Source organism: Falco naumanni, chromosome 6 (assembly GCF_017639655.2).
Source record: "Falco naumanni isolate bFalNau1 chromosome 6, bFalNau1.pat, whole genome shotgun sequence".
Taxonomy (NCBI): domain Eukaryota; kingdom Metazoa; phylum Chordata; class Aves; order Falconiformes; family Falconidae; genus Falco; species Falco naumanni.
Window position 1 is genome coordinate 43,980,604 of NC_054059.1, and position 13,365 is coordinate 43,993,968.

At 36.1% G+C, this 13,365-nt stretch overlaps 1 protein-coding gene across 15 annotated transcripts in view; it reads left to right on the top strand.

The window, feature by feature from the left end:
* Positions 1-13,365, top strand: part of STXBP5 (syntaxin binding protein 5) — a 109,061-nt gene that overhangs the window by 49,641 nt on the left and 46,055 nt on the right. For all 15 annotated transcript variants that reach the window (XM_040597175.1, XM_040597178.1, XM_040597177.1 and 12 more), the window contains 3 exons: positions 635-718; positions 11,162-11,285; positions 12,789-12,867. In XM_040597175.1, coding sequence (XP_040453109.1) covers positions 635-718; positions 11,162-11,285; positions 12,789-12,867 — 287 coding nt within the window. The remainder of the gene's footprint in view (positions 1-634; positions 719-11,161; positions 11,286-12,788; positions 12,868-13,365) is intronic.

A 13,365-nucleotide genomic window follows, 5' to 3' on the forward strand; every position in this document is an offset into this window, starting at 1 on the left:
TCATTGAGCAATTTGAAAAAAAAAAAAAAACAAAACATGCAGAAAGGGTTTAATCTTACTTCTAGCAAAAAGATTTAGAAAATTATCTTGTTTAATTTCCCTCTAGCTTTCTTTCTCTTAACAACTAAATGTTCTTGGTGTTCCTTTAGTCAGTTATCTCAATTGTGACTAACATCTGGGGAAAGCTTATATGTTGCATAGTTTCTTTATAGACAGCTTCAGGAAGGATAGTGTGTTCTTCCAGCAAATCTAAGCAGAACAAATTTCAGTGAAGAAAATCCACAATAAAGTTCTCTTTTCCAACCCCCCCATTATCACTAAGGAAGGAATACACTTAGGAAAGCTTAATATTAATCTTTCTGGAACTCAAAGGGATTTCCAAAGACTCTTCAGAAGAATACATTATTTTTTTTTTTCTAATTTTGCTTGTATGTGAGTTGTATTTGCTGGAAGTTTAAGAAAATGATGAGTACAAAGTAAACCTCTCTGACATTGAGGTTTTCACTGCTTCTCTCTAATTTTTTTGTCTTCATAACTACTTTCAGTTACTACATGCTGTAATACTACAGGTATTACAAAAGGTATTATTTGGCTTATCCTTATAAAGACTTAATATATCTGCTTATTATTGCAGCTTCTGATTGGCTTTGAGTCTGGAACAGTGGTATTATGGGATCTGAAGTCAAAGAAGGCAGATTACAGATACACACATGATGAGGTAATATTTTTCATCTATATTACTTCCTATGAGGATTTGCTATTCTAATAATTATTATTCTTTTAGTTTCTTCTGCTTCTGTCACTAATGGATCAATAAATATGTCTCTTGGATACTGTAGGTACTCACTAAAAGAGCTATAGTGTTTGAATAATAGAAACTTCAGACCAAATAAGTGTTCACTGAGTTGAAGACTGTGAAGCAGTGAATGGTGGCATGGACTGGATTTCTTTACTAACTGGGGGGGGATGGCTTTCCGATATTTTTTTTTTCCTGGTTTGAGGAGTGTGACTTTCACCTGGGTTAAGAGCTTGAGTCTTAAGTTAAAGCAGGGTGGTTTAGCAATTATTTTTTTTTTTAATCTTTCACATATTCTGAAAAGTGGAGGGGGAGGTGGGAAGAAGCCACTAAATAGTTTCACTAGAACATTTCTATAAATACACCTTTTCTTTGTAGGGTGAGATCAAAGTTTGAAATAAAACTGGGGGAGGCTTAAAAAAAGGCAACTGAGTGGCATTTATTTCTATAAAACTTGATTCTTAAAAGAATGTAGGCTTTTTGAAAGACTTAGATTAAGAAAAATCAATCAACATAGTACGCAAGATGTATTTTATTTAAAAAAACATAAAATCAGTCTTAACTACATTTCATTGATTGTGAAGACTATCATTGTTCAGTACTAGCTAGGCTTGTTTCTTGTATCACAGTGTGTGTGGTTTTCTTAGCTCTGCACTGAACTCACAAGACAGGATTTGTTGGGGGGTTTTTTTGTGGTGGTTCTGGCTCAGTACTCATGCCTCTGTGTGTTAGTTCTACCAATGAAAGGTTTCTTTGAAGGGGGAGTCTCTGAAGTAGTCTAAGCCTCAGATCATCAGAGCTGAATGAGGTATCTTTGTGTATTCAGAAATGTCTGTATGAGTCTCAAAGTATGTTACATGAAAAGAAATCTTCTACTTTCTGGTTTCACTGCATGTACCAAATTAATTCCCTCTGTCATTTTGTTTCATAAACTTAGTCATATCTCTACCATCTTTTTCTAGTCTTAATGGAGTTCTTCCTGTACATCTTTCCTCTAACTTTCTTTTTTTTAACCATTCTATTTTTATCTTTGTTTTATAACAGAGAAACATAGTATAGCATAGTCAAGATGTGGGCATGCTGGATTTATGATGTGAAGTAATTGTTTGGCGTTGTTTTCTTTCTCTCTTGATATTGCATTAGCCTTTTGATACTGCAAGCATTAAGCAGATACTTCCTTGAACAACCTACTATAAAACTAACCTCATTCTTCAGTGTTAATTGTCAGCTCAAAGTCCACTGGGTTTATGCATTGCTTCACATTTACGTAGTTGGACAAAAAAAAATGTAAGTCTCTCTGCAGTTCTTCAATGGAATCCTGATTTCTACCTTGAATATGCCTTAGCAGTGTCAGCAGACCTATCACCTTAATATGCTTGTTCTTATTTTAGTTATTTATGAATAAAATGAGTGGCACAGATCCTTGAGGGTCTCTACCTATTGACTTCATCCATGAACTAATCAGTTGCTGCCAGCCTGTCTTTATTCTAGGTTGCTTTACTTCTTGATACCTTAACCAATTATTCATCTGTTCAAGGATCTCTGGTTTGTTTGGGTTTAGTTTCCTTTGAGAGGTATTGTTGAAAGATTTTGAAAGTTATGCAGACAACTTAATTGGTGTTTCCATTGGCTGCATTGCTTGTTAACACTTGACGACGCTTGTGGAGGTTTGTTGGATATGATTTCCTTTTACAAAATGCATGTTGACTTCTCTTACCTGCTATATTATGTTCATCTATATGTCTGTTAACTCTGTTCTTTATTAAAGTTTTGCTGGTTTCTCAAAACTTACCCAGGGTAGACATGCTGCTTATCCTGTTTTCCTTTGGGTTTTGTGTAAAAATTGATGCCATACTTGTCATCTTCCTGAACCAACCCTGACTTGAGAGGTTGCAAACAGCAGCGAGTAGTTCAGCTGTTTCATCTTTGATTTACTTTAGGATTTGTAAGTGAATGCATCTAATTGTTCAATTTGGGTTTAGGTTGTAGAAGAGGTAATGAAATACCTCAGGTCAGATACTTTGATAAAGAAATGTGCATTATCATAAGTTGGGAACAGATAGGAAGGGAAGAGTTAAAAAAATAAGATCTATAGAGTGAATTTGATGAGTTTCACTTTCTCATTATTGTGAATCAACATACATAAAGTTACTTAAAAATACTGGCCATTCAAGTCTTCAAGTATGCTTTTTCTGCGAGTTCAGATTGGCCTTTTAAGAAAAATACCTTTCTGGAAAGGAAAAAGAATTACTGTATGCAGTAATAATTTCTTGGTTCTCATCCATTTAACAATGTATGACAAGGAATTTCTTCTTCAATGGGCAAGTTATTTATATCTAATATTCTAAGAGGGAAGGCAGAATAGAATAATCTCCCTTTTTTGAATTTGGATTTGATATAGTTAGGCAGTTTCAAGTTCTTCTGGATTCTGGACTGAATGGCATGGAAATAAAATGATTAATTTTGTGTAACAGAATTGAAAAATGTGTGTTTGTTGAAAGATGCCATTGCAGAGCGTGCTGTAATTGTTTCTGGACCAATGGCCTTGAGAGAAGATCCTATTGGGTACAGAAAAGATAATGAATAGAAAACTGCAGAAAGTGGGTGATTATATGTATGCTATATATAGAAGATATCTGTCCTTCTTGTGTGTGTGCGCGAGTGAGGTGGGGCTTCTCCTGTATCGTTATTTCATTTTATTCTCCAGTGCCTCTTCATTTTCTATTTAGCTGCAAAAATGGAGAATCTCCCTCAGTTTGTCAGTGAAACAATTATTCAGCTCCATAATGTTGTCTTTCTAATCATATTATGATCAGTGCTGACTAGTGGCCTATATAAATATACTGTTCTTGTTTTTCAGCTAGCACAGTTTCAAGTAAGTGAATGTAAATGTTAAATGCAGAAGAAACAGGGTTTTTTATTGCATTTTGAAAGAATAAAATGATGTTGCCAAATAAGAAAAAAACTGCTAGTTTTTTATGAGCAGCTTCCTTAACAGAAAAAAGCATTCTCACTTGCTTAAAGCGGAAAGAGGTTACTGTGTAAAGGTGGGTAACCTTTTTGAGTCTTAAACAAGTAATACTGTAATTGATACCTTGAAAAATCCTGATCGACATTATTGGAATCCTGTTAATAGGGTAACCTGTTCATTCTAGTTGAATAACTTAGCAATTCAAATACTTAGCCAAAAATGAAATACATATATATATATATATAGTAGGCAAATAATTCTTTTCAGTGACAGGCTAGTACAGTTTTGTAGATATTAAAGTAAAATAGAAAATCAGAAACCAAGGGTACTGACTGAATTGAGCAGGACACAGGGAAGGTAGAGCTAATTGAGGCTGTGAGTAAGAGAGTAACTAGTAGACAGTTCTAGGGAGAAGTGATTTCATGCGTGTCCATTCTAAATTTAACTGCACCTTGGGGTTTTTTTCTTCCATATTTGAGGCTGATATTAGGTTTTTTCTCTGAACATGTAATATTGATTTCAGATTTGAAAAAATTTGGTTAAGAAAGATGTGACACAATCTGATTTTTAAGATATGAAATAGAAGTAACCAAAGTATTTTTACAAAGATGTAGCCAGGATGTAACACAATTCATAACTTTTAGAGTTAAGCTTGATCTTGAATGATTTTCTGCAATATCTTTTCTTGTTGGTTGGAGCAGCAAGACATGTGCTCCCTGTATAATGAAGGAGCCTAAAAAGTTGGTGGCCATATTAATTTCTGTAGTTCCTTCTCCCTTCTGTCCCCAACTACAAATAATTAGGTAGCGTACCATAATTCAAGTATTGTATTGCCTTTCCAAGAACTTTATTGATTTAGCTTAGTCTAATCTAAGATTGTTGTGCTGCCCCAAAAGGCAGTCTTACCCTGAGCACCTCAGCAATACCTTTCCATAATCAATTGTGGCTGCACAGGATCAATACTGTGACTATACAGGAAGTCACAGTATAATTGTCCCCTGTTTCCATTCACCCAAGAAAATTGTCATTTGGAAAGACCCATTGCATGTGAAAACTGAAAGTTTGAGGAAAATCTTCAGACTTTCTGGCAACATAGTGGTTTCGTTGCTCAAGAGAGTGCATACACAGCGTCCAGCAGGAGTGGGATAATGCCTTATCTCATGAGATCTCCTCTGCTTCTGGAATGTGTGGCACAGAGCAGAAAAAGCTCTCTGCCGCTTTGTTACCTGCTAGCAAACTTTGTAAACTTTATTTTCTATGCACAGTGTCTTTCTAGCTTTTGTTTCTTGTTAATTTCCTGGTTTGGTGGCTTTACCACAGGTGGCTTTTGTATGTTGACTGTAAGGGCTGTCTTCCATCCATGGAGGCATTTCACCCCTTCTCTCACAGAGGGCAACACTTGTGACATCCTGCCCTGTAGCAGGAGCAGGATTTTAAACCTTGGGGCTTATGTCCTTGGTTCTCCACTTCTTGATGAGAGCTCTTCTAAGCATGGAGTTCACAACCAGTAAGAAGGAAGCAACATAGTCCAGTCTTGTCACATTTGAGATCTGGTGCAGAGCTGCTCATCAGACACAGGAGATGCCATCTGGTCTGCCTTCTTCCCCCCTGACTGTACCATCTCAGACCGCTGAAGTTGGGGTGGGGGGTGGGGGGGGGGGAGGCAGGGGGAGTTGCAGAAGGATCTTGTTTGGTGAATCAGGCCTGCTTATTCTGGGGGAATAATAAACCAGGGAAACATTCTATGGCTCTAACCCTACTGAAAACAAGTAATTCTTCTGGTACTGGTTAAATGTGTAGTCCCATCAGTTTCATAAAATCCATCACTACTGAGTTGCAAAGGTGATGACTGATTCTGTGCCTAGTAGAAATAACAGTGCTCTACCTGGGGCGTGAGCTTTGTTGCTGCTGGGAGTTGCAGGACTGACATCAGCAGAGCCTGGCACTACAGTACAGCTGCAGTTCTGTATGACATCGAGACACAAGACAGAGCTGTCAGGACCCTGGACCTGGATCCTCTCCACCTGTGCAGTCATAGTCTCATAGCAGTACTGTGAAATACACTTCTCTGTTTTGAGTGATGGCGGTTGTTCATGGGTGACTAGGCTTCATCAGGTATCATGAACAGGATGGCCAGGCACACTGATACCATAAAGACTGTTTTCTAGTAACTTTGCCATTAGTCTCCCCTGTCGTTGCTTAGTGGTTGATGTTGGTCTTAAAACATGTAACTTGAGGGACTGTGCAGTCTACCACCATCAATTGATGCAACTACTTTTGAATCAAACCTTAGATGTGTGAAGGGATCCAAATGTCATCCTTTATGATCTTCCTCAGCTGAGGAACAATGAAGGTCAAGCTTCCTGCATGGTTAGAGGTTTACGGAAAGACATCTGTGCAACTTTCTCAGGGAAGAAGCTGAATCCTATTATGTTTTTTGTAGCTTCCTGCTTGGTTTCATTCCAAATTACCTGACCTTTAGGAGGCTTTCTTGAAGCAAATTCCCATGATGTAGTGGGGCGGTCTCATTTGTTTTCTGAAAGCTAGGTTAGTGGAACACAGTCCACTCTTTCTTCCTGTCTGAACATGTGTGCTTGCCCAGCACCCTGCTCTGGCAGTTGCAGCACAAGAACACTAGGAGCACTCACCCCAAGGACAGGCATGCTCATAGGGTGGTTAAAACCACCACCCCTAAAACCCTTGTAATCGTATTTCTGCTTAACCATGGCTGGAGGATGCAGCTCTAGGTTGTGATTAGTATTAGTTCTGATTATGGAGTATTCTTTCTTCCACAGCATTCTAGTTTGTAACAGGAAACTTACTTAGGCTTTATTCTTCATTTTCCCATGTTACAAATGAGAGGTCCTGAAATGCCAGTGCTGTACACTTTTTATAACAAAAGTAATATGTTGTGTGTTTAGAATTAGTTAGAAGCATGCACAAACGTAATATTCTTTTTCAGAGAATTTGGAAGGAAATTACCTGTGACAATGGAACTGTAGTGAATGAACTTTTCTTTAGAAAGCTGCTTGGAAACCCTTTCTTTATAAAACATCCTTTTTGTCTTGGGCAAGCTCAGTGGAAAAATAAGATTATCAATTCTTTCTGTGTCATTCTTTTATGTTCAAACACTGGGAATTTAAAAAGAAATTACACGTTTATGTAGAATACAGCTTATAGTGGGAACATTTCCCGTACTGTATTTTCAGTCATTAAAGAAATAAATTTCTCTCCTATTAACTTGTTTCTAAAATACTTGAAGTGCAACTTCTGAAAATTAAAACTAGTTTTTCAATAAAGTACATCCTTCAAATAGCATTTTTTGTTCTCATTTAAAGTAAGCTTTGATAGCATTAACTCAGCAAATGTATTATAGGTTACTATTTTTAGACTCAATGTTCTTGTACATGACTGAGTGTAAGATTATTTTACAGCATTAAAAGCATGTCAAAGTAGCCTGTGGGATTAAGAGGAGTGGGGAAAAAAGCAACCCTGATATGTGACTTGCCAGAAACCAAAGCATGTCAGTGCAGTCATTAGGCACTTGCACATTTCATTGCATGAAAGCAATCTTTATGACATATTGCCATTTAAGCCTCAGTAGCTACATTCTTTTTTTTTTTTTTTTTTCTTTTGGAGCATTTTTTTCCCACTTTCTTTTTTAGGCTGTTGACAGAAGAGTTAGCATAGGTACTCCCGAGTTAGTATGTTTGCTTTGAATATTTTGGTAAACTTGCAGAAAAGCAGTATGTGTCATCATCTGTTCAAGTTTACCAGAAAATACTGTCCCTGTCAATGGAAATAAGACAGTGAAGTCAGAATAGGCTACAGTGAACAGTCTGGTTTGCAGAGTAACTAATCTTGTATTAACTGTCATGCACAGTTTATTCCAAGCTCAGTTAACAGCATACAAGAGTAAGGGATCATGGTCAAATTCAAAGAGCAAAGAAGGGAATTCTCCATGCTTCTGGTGCATTCCTGTGGGAAAGTATGCAAAAACATTTTGCCAAAGATTGTGTTATACTTAAAGCAAGGAGGTGTATATTAGTTTATTTTTTTTAAAAGCTGGTTTACTTAGATATTTTTTTTCTTTTGAGTTGTAGCAACTGTATTTGCAGCAGTCTAGACCTGATATTAGAAGAAAGGGGTTTAAAAAGTCTCTTAGAAACAGGGAAAACTGCTTAAATTATAGCTTTTGTATTCACATCAAAGTGTCAAAATTCTGCATGTATTTTGTCTTGCAGGAAGATAGGATATGAAGAATGGTCTCAAACTGTTCTGAATTAAAATAAGTCTGCAGGAATTGAAAAGAAAGGGATTTTTTTGTATATGTTTCATGAATTGAAACAGTTAAACCTCCTTGGTTGAATACTATGATCAAAAATCGGGTCTTTATTGATGAACTTATCTCTTGAATTGAAAGGTTGTATTTGTATTTAGAGTTATTGTACCTCTTTAAAGAACCAAGAAATAGTAGTGGTTTCTGGGGATACTGACAAGCTATTGCAGCAGCAAAACTGAATTTCATAAAATGTTGTTAAACCTGCATTAATCTCTTCAAACATGAGTGATCTACTTGGGATTTCTGTAGGAGACTTGCATATAAATGTTTTTAATTTTGTCCCTCAGACTTTTTCAGTTTCTTACTTGTGATTGTACTTCACAGTCCTACAGTCTTCCTCAGATAACTGTTGCAGGCACTGCAAGAACATTTCCTTTTAAAAATCAGGTATGGTCACTTTCTTTGCAGGCAGTATAGCAGTCACTTTTCTACATGGGATAATCCTTCTGGAACAGCCAGTGAAAGTGAGGCTTCCGTTCTGCACAGCCTGTCTCCACATAATATTCTAGGATGGTTAGTTTCTACATTTCTGGTTAAGTTTTGGCATATGTAGGACATCACAGTTAATTGTGCTGGGCTTGTTATTCAAAAAAGTAAGATTCAATTATGATTTATTTTTTTCCTAGAAAACGCATAACTATCTTCTGTGTAGTCCAGAACAGCTACTTTAACTTAGTGTCAAAGTGAAGGGGGTAACATGAATACTTTTAATGAGAAAACTTTAGTTATAATTAAGTAAATATAAATATTTATTTAATACAATTTTTCTTACAGAGCATTCTCACTATGTAAGTTCCTGTAAAGATTCCCTGTATTTGGTGCATGTTTGTAAATGGAAGTATTCAGAATATTAGTGGGGTCAGGATTTGGGTTACCAGTGCAGACACCTCCTCTTAAAGATACAAATGCCTAGTGCCTTAAATATAGCAACAGCCCTCTGTGGTACTAGTGCATGATCCTGTCATAAAGGGTTACTGTCTGTTTGGAATCTGTATGACCAGTGGTACTTCCCACAAAAAAGTTTGAGACTCAGCTGAATCAGCACCAGCTGATTTAAGCATGCTGCTGCATTACAGTACCAAAAGGGTACAAGGTGAAGTTTTTGCATCAAGATGAGAATTATGATGAAAACTTTGAGTTTTATTCTGAGTCAGCAAGTTTTGTGTAAAATACTGGGGGGAGGGGGGGGGGGGGGGGGGGGGGGGGGGGGGGGAGATTTTGCTCCTAAGGGCTTTTTAGTGTTTAAGAAGCTACGTATAGATTTGCAGCCTCAGTGGATTCTGCCCAATTTTTCTGTCTTGGATGTTATGTTTTCCTTCACATTCTAGCACTAACATTAACCATGGAAAAGATGTCAGAACTTTTGCTCTTGAGTATTGGGATTGATTTTTCAGTTACGAGGTTTTTTTTGGTCGTTGAAGCTGTTGGTATCAACCAGCTAGTGCCATTTACCATATTCAGCCCACAGAATTGTTAGTTGGAGTATCTTGAAAATACATAAAACATGCTGCTTTTTTTATGCTTTAAATATTTAGATGTATTGCTAAATGTAACCAGATACTCTATAAAACTAGACCATAAATAGCCTTAAAGCCAAAGGCTTCATTCTCTTTCAGTATTCTTTCCATCCCATCAGGTTCCTTGTAGAAGTTAAGTGATAGCAGTAATCATTTTCCTTTGTGCTCAGTTTATCAGATCTTTTTATGTTCTTAAGAATTAATGCTGTTTGAACAGTAATGGGTTACTGAATTTCTTTCCTTTTGACCTTCTTTTCAGGATAAGGAAAAAGTGTTCATTTCTCTGATTTATTCTTCCTTTTATAAAGTTTACTTTCTTAGTGGTTATTAAGACCTATTTCTACATAAACGTGCATCAAAAACTGTTCCATTTACATTATGGGTTGCCAACTGTTGTCAACGTTAGACTCCACATGGGAGAGTATTTAAGACTTACTGTGTTGTATTGTTAACCATTGGATAGATGAATTCTTTTATTAGTGAAAACAGCATTTTGAAATGCAGCCTTTGCTTTACCAAATCTGCACTTTCAAACATGCTGATCCTTGTTGTTGGTGCTACGTTGGCAAATAAAAACAATTTTTAAATATTTGGTAATACGTCTTTCTATACCTTTTGGGTAGTAGATAAATACTTCAGGTTTTCATTGTTTATTGATATTTTCATGCTATAACTAAAATTCCCTTGAACATTGCTTAACGGTTTCGTGATGTCTACATGTACTAACAGAAATGCTGGAAACAGAAATGGTACTAATCTTTTACTAGTTAACCTCTTTGCCTTATTTGTACTCTTTGCTTCATTTTTTTACTTTTCTCTCGCCTTAAGGCAGAAACTAGATGTCATTAAATCTGCTTTTTTCTGCAGTAAGATTTCATGTGGCATGGCTTTATCGTTCCATTTGTAATTTCATGATTATACAATATGTTTCTGTATTCATGGAAAGGTTTAGTAGTAGATTCCTACACTTTCCTGTACCTCAAAACTGCCATTGCAATGTTAGAATGCTATTCAAGCTAATATTTTATAATCTTCAAAAAAATCTTACCATTGCTTCAGTTCTCATTTTGGTTATGTTCTCAGCCCATGCTTGCCTCTTGTGCATATCCACAGATACCCCAAAATGCCATTTGAAACTTTGACTTAATTTCATCAAGTAGAATTTTTTTGTAATGGCAGTGTATTTTTCCCAATAACGAAATGATTCTGGTTGGCAAAGCTCAATAAGTGCTTGCAGGTATTCTCTGCTTTATACTTTAATGCTACACTCTGAGGAGGATTTTATTTTTTTACCCTTAAATGTACATTACACTACAATGAAGGCAGTATTTTTGGATAAAATATGTCTGAAAGAAGTACTTATGAATGGAAAACCTACCATGGATGAATTAGGACATACTAAGAGCAGCATGATGTAATTATTACTTTCTTTAATTTCCTTTTGCTGTCTAATGTCATTGAGCAAGGAGTTAAGGATAAAATGATACTAAGCTACTCAACTTATGCTGTACTGGCTTTTCTCTTCTCTTGCATAGGCTATACACTCTGTGGCTTGGCATCATGAAGGAAAACAGTTTATTTGTAGTCACTCAGATGGTACTTTGACCATATGGAATGTAAAATCTCCTACCAAACCATTCCAGACAATCACTCCACATGGTAAGATGAAAATGGATACCTACTGTGTGTGACAGCTCTTAAAACACGGAGAACTTAAACATGGATAACTTTTAACAGTAGTGTGTTTTGCAAAACGAAGTATTAAAAATGTACTTGCAGCGCAAGTAAAAAAAACTTTCTCTGTCAAATGAGATTCCAATAATTTCATTAAAAAGTCTTCATGAACTTAGAATCCAAATCAGTGCAGTTTTGTCTAAATCTCTGAACTTAAGCTTTCCTTTCACACAATGGCATTGATCTCAAAATTACCTAATGCATATTTTATAGGACTTACTTTTTGCTTGACATTACAATCCCATATGTTGTTTAAAATACATATAATCAAGCATCTGTTTCATGTATAAATGTGTATGTTACCATATAAATTCTTGGAAAGGTTTGTAACAGAGTAAGACTAGCATCTGTTAAGATGTTCCCACTTCAGAGAAGCCTACATTTATGTTAATCTAGGGAGTTAACATTACATGTTGTTCTGTGAAATATGCTGCTGCTCATATAAAAAAAGAAAAACTATACAAATGCCAGGTTTACGTGGTATGCATGTGTCTAAGTCATGTCTTACCTTATTTACCTCAGATTCTGAAGTGTGAATCTAACAGCTCAATCTGTGAGGTTACAGTTGTAGTACAAGATGCTATAGTTAAGCATCCTGATTTACCTATCTGAGCCTCCAGCAAGTTCTTGTTTACTGTGCTGGCTGTGGGCTCAAGTGCAAAAAGGAAGCTGTGGATTTCTATATGATCCTGTGGTGGTCAAAAAATAAAAAATGACTGCTACTGTAGTAGCAAAACTAGTTAGAGAAGGCTATCTTTATTTTCATATGCTCTGGCCTCTTTTAATAAACGTTTTTGGTTTTATCTTGGGCTGCAATTTTCTGCAACACTTTATAGCTGTATTAGATTTCATCAATGCTCAGGTAGAAAAAATGCATATTTACACCATACTCTTAATTTCTACTGACTCCATGGGAAATGGTATCTGTAGAAGCTTTAGTTGCTAATAGTGCCCAGTAGAGGCAGAGTAGGCGTCCATGTTCAAATTCAAGTCTTAGCCCTTAAGGATAACACTTAGAGTAAACCTCACTTCACTTGTAAGCTGGCCAATTCTAATTGCAAAATGGTAGACATGAGAAATTTTAAATATCCCAGATTTAAACCAACTGGTTTAGGAGAGTATTATATTTTTGAAAACAAATACTTTACAACAATTTAAAAAACGACAACAACAAAACAACAAAAAAATACCACCCCACCCAACAACCAAAAAAAAACCCAAACACCCTGCACCTAAATATTCTAGGTTGGTATATTCGGGTTTTTAAGAGGTCTTTAATGATATTATTCCAAGGTATACTCTGTAACTATCAGATGCTGAATATAGGTTTACATGAATGTGCTATATTGCAAGTTGCATAGTGAATGTCATCATTTTTCATCATGTTGTGGAACTGTAAGATTAATATAAGAAAATAATTCACTGTAGGAAAGCAGCTGAAGGATGGAAAGAAGCCAGAACCCTGCAAACCTATCCTTAAGGTGGAATATAAAACAACTAGAGCTGGGTAAGACTTGTTTTGTATGCAAAATTAGCTTATTAAAATAAATGCAGCTCTCTAGAAATGTACTTTGTTTCCCAGTTGTTGGGATACACATCCTGATGGCACTGAGCTATGGTAACAACTGGAGTAGTTTTAGTAAATCTGGTATTGTTGAATAAACTACAGAAATGTATGTGAACAATTATACACAAACCTTAACTTAGATAATGCATTAGCATTATCTCTATCTGCGTGCTTTTTGCATGCTGCTAATCTTCACTCAATCTTTTGAGAATATGCTTTATCAGCTTAGTTTCTTTAATAGAGGACACCAGAGCACAGACCTGAAGAACTGAACTTTGAGAAACAGTACCCTGATGTGATTATTCTGAACTCTGAATACATGTTTTGCCCCCCAAAATGTTACTAACAGAAGCTTTTCTGGTAGAGTGCAGTAACTTAGCATCAAATTGTGCCTAATTATGCACATTGAGAATGTAAGAAACCAATAATTGTAACAAG